Raw genomic sequence first — 9,272 nt, 5'->3', positions numbered from 1 at the left:
TTAACTCTTAACTTTTATAAAGAATATCTCTTTGGATTTGAGACTTTAGTCTTTGCAACTTTACAGATCTTCTTTATGCACCAAGAGCTTGTAACACTCCAAAGAGAAAGGAAAAATGGAAATCGCATCATATGACCCCATTAATGCACTTCGTGTTGTCAATTACAACCAGATTACAACGAAAAACATTTGCTTGACCAGCCACAACATCAGCATAACAGTTACTGCAAAATTATTTACCTACTCTCTTTGCAGAACACCCAATCCCTGTTCCCTGCATCATCTGTTTTTCTTTTTACAACCAGATTACAACGAACGAATGGAATATATTTTCATTCTCTTTGTATTTTTATATCAATATGGTACAAGATTATAGTAGTCTGATTATATTACCCAAAAGGGGTGTAATGGATTACGTTGCTAACTACAATTTTTATCATGTAATTTGGAATCAGTAACAGACTGTAAGAAATCTACCTAGTACTTGCTCTTAACCCTTTGGTACAGAGTTGCCATATGGCAAGAATTAATTTCTACTCATTTCCTTGTTATTCTGAAAAAATACAATGTATTGCACTATGGGAACTAAAAGGGCAGGTCTTAAGATGTGCTGTCTTTAAATCACATGACATGCAAAAGTCCATCCAAAACTGTTTTTCCCACTGTCACCCTCAAACGGAAGACACCTGCTGAAGTGCTCCAGAAATTGCTCTATTAACCTCATTTCTAAACATCTCTTCTCAAGGTTTTTTTTGTAGCATCTATGTTAAGTAAATTAGATATTTTTTATTCACAATTTAACCTTGTCTAACATAGTTTTACTGTAAATTGAGAAAATATCGATTTTTCCATATGGCAATGCTGTAGGCCTACCACAGTGGAATTGCAGTGATGTATTTCCCCATTGGGATTTTTAAAAATAGAAATTAGCATCAATAATATGATTGCACAGTTATTTATTTATTTGAAGTGTTTATTGTAGTATAGTTGTATTTATGTATAAATAACAACATTATTTCTTCTTTTCAGAAAATGCATACAATATTTTACAGAAAGGCCAATAGGAAGAGTGCAGAGTTAGCTCTTCCATGTGATGAGAGTGAGGATAAGTTAGCCTTCAGTGAAGGTTAAAATGATAGGGGTCTACTTATTTTTGGTTTGCATGAGTTCCGAGTATTTTTAGAAAAACTACGTTACTTTTTGACCATTTTCCTTTGTGGTTGCCATAGAGCAGCGTTTTCCTAAGTCTTTTTTTTTTTTTTATCTGTTTTGATTTGTATGATTGAAGCTATTTCATATAATAAAAACTTATTTGAAAAAAAATATTTCATGGTTAGAAAATAATGCATACCATGCATCAAAGGTTAAAGGGGTCATATGATGCTGCTAAAAAGAACATTATTACATTATTTTGTGTATTTGGTGTAATGAAATGAGATCTTCTTTATGCACCAAGAGCTTGTAACACTCCAAAGAGAAAGGAAAAATTGAAATCGCATCATATGACCCCGTTAAACTCTGATATCCATAGATATGTGAGATCGGGAGCATGCATTGCCGCGCATGCGCGGTAAACGCAGGTTGGGACGCGCGCTTGAGCTGGAAAAATACATCATCCACCCGAATGAGCTCATCGATTATTATTCCAGACGAAACCTCGTTTATTTAGCTTCTAATAAAGAGCCATATATCCGATTCTGAAAATGCCGGTAAGATTCTAATCTCTTATCTTCATTTATCGCTGTGTAATGTGTGTGTTTACGCCCCACCTTCTTATCATTCCTTTGCTTTGCTACCGGAATATCATCACAGACTGTTATTAGACAGCGTTTTCTACCGAGCGTTTGTCGTTATTGATCAAATCTATGATGCATTTAATTATTTTTCGATGCTTTTGTCCTTTGAATGACTTGAGCTGTTTTGTGCACATCAAGCTAGCTGCCTGCTAGTTATTAGCTTCATAGCAAAAGCTCAGGGGGTTAACGATAGTATGACCTCTCACTTTCTTGAGATTAATGAGAAATTATGTTACAACCGCTCACAACAGATGGCTAACGTTAGTTATGTTCTGCGTGTAAAAAAATGGCTCTGCTTTTATTGTCTTGTTAATTTAGCCCCTAGCTTGACACAGGCCGAGCGGTCCTATCCGCTGCTTAGCAACAGCGTTACATCAACCCCACATCCAATGACCTTTACAATAAAGGTTACCCATTAAGCACCCATAGCTCACGCATGAAAAAGCCATCATTTGGTGTTTCTTTACTTATGAGCGCATTTGGCGTGGTGTTCTGTGACTTTAAGATCTTTAGATTATTTTATTTGTCTGCTAACGATGTCCAGCAGTGAACACACAAGCACAGCAGAAGATATCTGTCATTTGATTTGATATTAGCTCATAAAAAAAAAAAAAAAAAAAAAGTCATTTATGCCACATAGACATTTTTTTGTTTACATAATTTAACAAAGGTTCGTTGGAGTTGACTGTAATCATGCAGCATTACATATTCTGCTCATTTGCATACTCTTCACAGACACTGTGGTTGTAAACACACACTGCCTGGGATCAGTAAGATTTGAAATGTGTTTTAAAGAAGTCTCTTCTGTGCATCAAGGCTGCATTTAACAGTAATATTCCGAAATATTATTACAATTTAAAATAATGCTTTTCCTATTTTAAAATACTTTAAAGTATAATTTATTTCTGTGATCAAAGCTGTATTTTCAGCATCATTACTCCAGTCTTCAGTGTCACATGATCTTCAGAAATCATACTAATATGCTGATTTATTATCAATTTTGGAAACAGTTTTTGCTGCTTAATATTTTTTTTGGAACCTGTGATGCTTTTTTCAGGATTATTTGATGAATAAAGTTAAAAAGAACAGTATTTATTCAAAATCGAAATCTTTTGTAACAATATACGTTACCATTCAAAAGTTTGGGGTCAGTAATCTTTTGTCTTTTTTTTTTTAAATAAATGAATGCTTTAATTCAGCAAGGATGTGTTAAATTCATAAAAAGTGATAATACAGATTTATATTGTTAGAAAAGATTTCTATTTTATATAAATGCTGTTCTTTTTAACTTTATTCATCAAATTAAAAAAAAAAAAAGTATTACAGGTTCCAAAAAAACATTAAGCAGCACAACTGTTTCCAACATTGATAATAAATCAGCATATGATAATGATTTCTGAAGATCATGTGACACTGAAGACTGGAGTAATGATGCTGAATATTCAGCTTTGCATCACAGGAATAAATTAAATGTTAAAGTATATTAAAATAGAAAACCATTATTTTAAATAGTAATAATATTTTACAATATTACTGTTTTTTTTTCAGTATTTTTGGTCAAATAAATGCAGCCTTGATGAGCAGAAGAGACTTCTTTCAAAAACATAAAAAATCTTACTGATCCCAAACTTTTGATCAGCAGTGTACTTAAGGACACAATTATTAGAAATTATGCCACAACTAAAGGGTAGTTGTATTTTTGTGTAAAAAATTATTTTACTCTAAAAATAATTTCATATATTTTTTTAATTATGAATTTTTTATATTTTTGTGATGGATTTTCACTTTTTTATGGCCGAATGCCATTGTGCTGACAAACAGATTCTTCCGCACTAACTTTGTCAAACCGGTTTCTGTTTGTCCAGAGTAATAAGCTGGATAAACCAGAGAAGGTGGAGGTGAGTGATAATGTGAAGGTGGTGGTGAGATGTCGACCCCTCAATGAGAAGGAGAAGATGATGGCACACAAGCAGGCCGTCGCTGTTGACGAGATCCGGGGAACGATTACTGTGAACAAACTTGATATGACTAGTGAGCCGCCAAAGACGTTCACCTTCGACACAGTGTTCGGTCCAGACAGTAAACAGCTGGATGTGTACAATTTAACAGCTCGACCTATTATTGACTCAGTATTAGAGGGTTACAATGGTAAGTCAATAGAGAGATCTAGCGCATATGTCTTCACCTTTTATCTATTTGACTGTTTTTGCAAGTTTGAAATGTTGAAGATTACATTTATAATTGTTTTTTTTTGTTTTTCAGGAACCATATTTGCATACGGCCAGACAGGCACAGGGAAGACGTTCACTATGGAGGGTGTCAGGGCAGTGCCTGAACTCAGAGGAATCATCCCAAATTCATTCGCTCATGTATTTGGTCACATTGCAAAAGCAGAAGGAGACACCAGGTGAGAATGGGGATTGTTTCTTTTAATGCTGTGCTGTTCAGAGGTCAGTGTGTTCTTTGTCAGCGTGATTTCCCATGATTAATCATGGAGATGCTTATCATTTGTCATGTTTTTCCATGATACAAGGAAATTATCAGAGACGTGCAGAGTGTTAAGATAAACTGTGTTATGTGACAGGTTTCTGGTAAGAGTTTCATATTTGGAAATATACAATGAGGAGGTGAGAGACCTGTTAGGAAAGGACCAGATGCAGAGGCTGGAGGTGAGAAACCAGCATGTTTCATCATATCTAAAAGTTGAGAGCTTCTCGGTTTCCCATTATTGCACTCATTAGATTAGGCGTGTCGTTAATCGGACACTCCAATATAGGTCATGAAGCGTTTGACTAATGCATACATCCGCATGGTATATGCACCCACAGAATTCTACAGAAAACTGCGCCAGTTTCTGTAGAATTTCAACACATCGAACAGAATATGATCATTCAAAAATTCCACATCTCACACACTCTTAGTGGGATTGTTTATTAAATATTTTTCTGTATTTTATATATTTTGATGATGCTTGCAGCTACAAATTGGAATGTAGTTCGTTCTAGGTGGAGGGGGGGTGACCTATTTCTATAATATCTTATAAAATATAACTTATTTCTGTGATCAAAGCTGAATATTCAGCATCATTACTCCAGTCTTCAGTGTCACATGATCCTTCAGAAATCATTCTAATATGCTGATTTGCTGCTGCTCATGTTGGAAACAGTTGTGCTGCTTAATATTTTTGTGGAAACTGTTACTTTTTTCAAGATTCTTTGATGAATAGAAAGGAACGGCATTTATTTGAAATGCATATCTTTTGTGACATTATAAATGTCACGTTAGAGTCACTATTGATCAGTTTAATTTGTCCTTCCTGAATAAAAGTATTAATTTCTTTCTATAAAAAGAAAAAAGGAAATCTTATTGACCCCAGTCTTTTGAATTTGTAGCCTTATAAGACTCGTTTTAGTTTTATTGTTATTGAGGAAGTCTGACTTAACTAAAGCTTGGATCCTTGAAATAAGGCATTATAAATGTCACGTTAGAGTCACTATTGATCAGTTTAATTTGTCCTTCCTGAATAAAAGTATTAATTTCTTTCTATAAAAAGAAAAAAGGAAATCTTATTGACCCCAGTCTTTTGAATTTGTAGCCTTATAAGGCTCGTTTTAGTTTTATTGTTATTGAGGAAGTCTGACTTAACTAAAGCTTGGATCATTGAAATAAGGCAGTGCCATTTGTTGTGCAACTTGGAAATGTAAAGGCAAATTTCTGCAAATGATGATGAATACTAAACTCAAAATACAGGTCAAGGAGAGACCTGATGTAGGAGTTTACATCAAGGATCTTTCTGGATATGTGGTAAACAATGCTGATGACATGGACCGGATTATGACCCTTGGACACAAAAACCGTGAGTATTTTAAATTATTTTATTAAATGAGTGAAATCTATTAGTGTTGTTAGGGCATGCAAAGTTAAAGTCTTTAAAATGCATCTTGAATGTGTTATGAATATTCCTGTTTTGTCGTGAACATGGATGACTGCTTTATTTCTAGTCTGATATTTTAGTCAATAATTATTGTTGACCAGAGCGAGAATATTAGTACATTACTTAAGCAGTGGGGTTGGTGCTCTCTAGACGGGAAGCTCTAACAGTGTGTTCACACCAGACGCGAATGTAATTATTCGCGCGAGTAGATTACATACAAAGTCAACGCAAAGACGTGAATAGAGGCGAATTCGCGCCGGGCGACGTGAATGACGCGATGCGTTTGCCGCGAACGCACGATATTCGCCTCAATCGCGTCTTTCGCGCAAGTTAAAAAAGTTCCATCGTATTTGGGACTTTTTGACAACGGGTACAAAACAGCGATTGTAGTTATCTCCACCATGGTTGATCGTGCTGTTTTTATTCACGCGAGTGACACAAAAAACATCCCGCGAGTAATCTAGAGCGAGTGGCGCGATGCGCATATTACGCAGATAGCCAATGTTTGTGCTTGTGTTTATTTGTCCTTGCCCAGGTTCTGTGGGAGCGACTAATATGAACGAGCACAGCTCTCGTTCCCATGCTATCTTCACCATAACTATCGAGTGCAGTGAGAAAGGTGTAGATGGAGATCAACATGTGCGCATGGGAAAGCTACACTTGGTGGATCTTGCGGTAAGCATCCCACATCATGTGGATGAACTTTACATCATCTTGGTTTTCTTTCCATTACTGACGGGGATGTTTTGTTGCTCAGGGCTCTGAAAGACAAGGAAAAACGGGCGCCACAGGTCAACGTCTTAAAGAGGCCACAAAAATCAACCTGTCCCTGTCCACGCTGGGAAATGTTATCTCTGCACTAGTGGATGGGAAAAGCACCCACGTGCCCTACAGGAATTCAAAACTCACCCGACTCTTGCAGGACTCTCTAGGAGGAAACTCCAAAACCATGATGGTACGATAGTCAGTGTGCCTTGCCTTATGTAGTTTCCCTGTTGTTGATTAAATTGCTTGGTAAAACAAGTTTTTATTAAAATTCTGCAGAAATGAATCCGATTTCAGTGAAAGTAGTGCAGACAGTATAATTCTGTTTTATCGCTCTCTTATTTTGCAGTGTGCAAACATCGGCCCAGCAGATTACAACTACGATGAAACCATCAGTACACTCCGTTATGCCAACCGTGCCAAAAACATCAAGAATAAGGCCAGGATTAATGAGGACCCCAAGGATGCACTGCTGCGGCAGTTTCAGAAGGAAATTGAAGATCTCAAGAAAAAACTGGAAGAAGGTACACCGCATCAGTTTTTAGCTGTGTCATGTCTTTGTCAGGGTTGCTCTTCAGGATGTGACTCATTGACTCTGGTCTAAACCCTGGAGTACTGATTGGAGAATAAGAATTTAAAATGGGGGGGGAAATATCATTATGACAAAAATGTTTTTCTCTGATACACATTGAACAATGCAGATTTATTTTCACAGGCTTCTTTGATCATGTTTACCAAGGGTGCCAATAATTCTGACCACGACTGTATATATATAACTAAATAATAAATAGGCCTATACGAGAAATATCTTTTTACTTAAATAATAAATGTAAAAAACGAAAGAAAAAAAATGTGCAACAAGTAGCCTAGTATGCAGAGTTTCAGTTCATTTTTGTGCTGCGAGAAAGGAAACCAGACGGCAGAAAGCGGCATCCTATTTGTCTTCAGGCTTATTTTACAAAAGCACAAAGATTTGTTTTTATTGTGAATGTACACAAATAAAAGCAAACCTTTTACAATTCCGATTATCTTTATGACTAAAAGGAGTAGTTGCTTCCTCTGTTAGAAGGAAAAAATTCAAGTGATTGCGCTGGCGCCGCATGCGCGCACACAGTTAAGCATTGCTACCTTGACAATAATGCAGCCTGTTCATTATCATAATAAAATACAGTCAGTCAAACATATGGAAAAAAACACACTGCTCAGTTTAAATATGTAGTAAAATCTGTGCCGTTAAGCGTTATCACAGTACCGCCGTGATGTTATGCAAAGCATTTTGTTTTACGTGGATATTGGAACATGAGTGAAGTACATAATAAATAATATTTTGGCATTCAAATACATAGATAATTCGGAAACATTTGATTTTGTGTCAACTGTCGAATGAGAGACCCAATGTTGTTTTCAGTTTCGTTTTAGCCTAAATGAATTTGTTTTGGCTTGTAGCTATAGCTTCTTATATTTTAAATTCTTGTTCTTTTCTAAATACTGTTAAATTGAAAGGATTTGTTGTTAAATGGTTCAGGCATCACCTCTTTCAGTGAATCTTGCATCTGATTACTTCATGTTTATCATCTTCCTTTCTGGTGCATCTCACTTCTCTCTGCATCAGCCTAATGATCAGTGACTGCGGTTTTATTTCACACAGACCCAAACGGCAAACCTGATTCCCCTTTAAAAGTCATGATGATATCATGATGATATGATATGTGCTTCTGTTTTCTCACTTCTTGTGCAATGTGCTGGCCATGTGACTTCTCTGCTTGAAATTCAAGACCCAAGAGGTTGGTGTTACAATCTCCTCATCAGCCCAACCCTCCGTCACCTCCAAACCCTAAAAATGTGCTTTAATTTATCCTGAGTTTTACTGTCCCACAAATGAGATGGTCAGACAGAACAAAGTCTTCAAATTAGGTGTGTGAATTATAAAGGTGCTGTATGTAATTTTTTGACCGAGCATAAAAATATTAGTATAGTTTGCAGATATTTAGGAAACATGTTAAGTTCACATATTTGTTTTTCTGAAAAACAATGCTACAGTCAGTTATTCTACATTGAAATGTGCGTTCAGTGTCGGAATGTCTGTTTTTGTTTTGCTCTGTGTGACTTTAAATCAATCACTGACAGCGGATATTGCCAGATCTCTAATGTATCTTAATTGACATTTACATCAGGTGTCTCTTTAAAAATTGACCATAGACACTGTGTGCAATCATCTTGTGGAAAATGATCTCCAAGCTCAATAGAGCTCAGTTTGGCATCTTATTTTCCAGGTCCTCCCTCAAATGCTCTGAGATCATTAAAGCTTCTTGCTGACCATTAAAAATGAAAACTGGCTCGTCATCTGTTTTAATTTTAAAATGGGATTTTAATTTAAAATAATTTAAAATCTGAAGAGTTTGAGAAACAATGGGAAGGTGAGATTGTTCAGATGAGTCAAGTTGGGTGAGACAGAAATGATGAGCACTGTATTTTCATAGGGTTTCCTAAATTAGGATTTGTGAGGGAAATGCAGAGGGTTTGTGAGCTGATGGAAAGCTCAGAATGGTATTTCCTCAGCAACCAGCACGGATCAGCTCCAGGCATGACGAAGCAGATATCGTCCTCTTTTGGAAGGCCAACCAAAGTAGTTTCACTTTCACTACGAAGCACACAGCGTCTTTACGACATGGCGGCTGCAACAACAATACTACAGCGAGAATGAATGTTACGCCTTCTTTCTTTGTGTGAACATTTGGGCGGCGTTATGCAAATCTTCCCACATAGTGACGTAGACA

At 36.3% G+C, this 9,272-nt stretch overlaps 1 protein-coding gene across 1 annotated transcript in view; it reads left to right on the top strand.

Annotated features, from left to right (window-relative positions):
* The first annotated feature begins 1,565 nt into the window (after nucleotides 1-1,565).
* The window catches only part of kif3a (kinesin family member 3A), a 16,154-nt gene continuing 8,447 nt past the window's right edge, over nucleotides 1,566-9,272 (top strand). Inside the window, exons 1-8 of the mRNA XM_016472730.1 lie at nucleotides 1,566-1,709; nucleotides 3,662-3,944; nucleotides 4,059-4,203; nucleotides 4,381-4,465; nucleotides 5,547-5,652; nucleotides 6,266-6,405; nucleotides 6,488-6,685; nucleotides 6,845-7,093. Of these exons, the coding sequence (XP_016328216.1) occupies nucleotides 1,704-1,709; nucleotides 3,662-3,944; nucleotides 4,059-4,203; nucleotides 4,381-4,465; nucleotides 5,547-5,652; nucleotides 6,266-6,405; nucleotides 6,488-6,685; nucleotides 6,845-7,093 (1,212 nt within the window). The 5' untranslated portion in view covers nucleotides 1,566-1,703. The remainder of the gene's footprint in view (nucleotides 1,710-3,661; nucleotides 3,945-4,058; nucleotides 4,204-4,380; nucleotides 4,466-5,546; nucleotides 5,653-6,265; nucleotides 6,406-6,487; nucleotides 6,686-6,844; nucleotides 7,094-9,272) is intronic.

This window comes from Sinocyclocheilus anshuiensis, unplaced genomic scaffold (assembly GCF_001515605.1).
Source record: "Sinocyclocheilus anshuiensis isolate Anshui unplaced genomic scaffold, SAMN03320099.WGS_v1.1 scaffold969, whole genome shotgun sequence".
Lineage (NCBI taxonomy): Eukaryota > Metazoa > Chordata > Actinopteri > Cypriniformes > Cyprinidae > Sinocyclocheilus > Sinocyclocheilus anshuiensis.
Note: the sequence above shows the minus strand (reverse complement) of the source record. Positions and strands in the feature narration are given on the sequence as shown.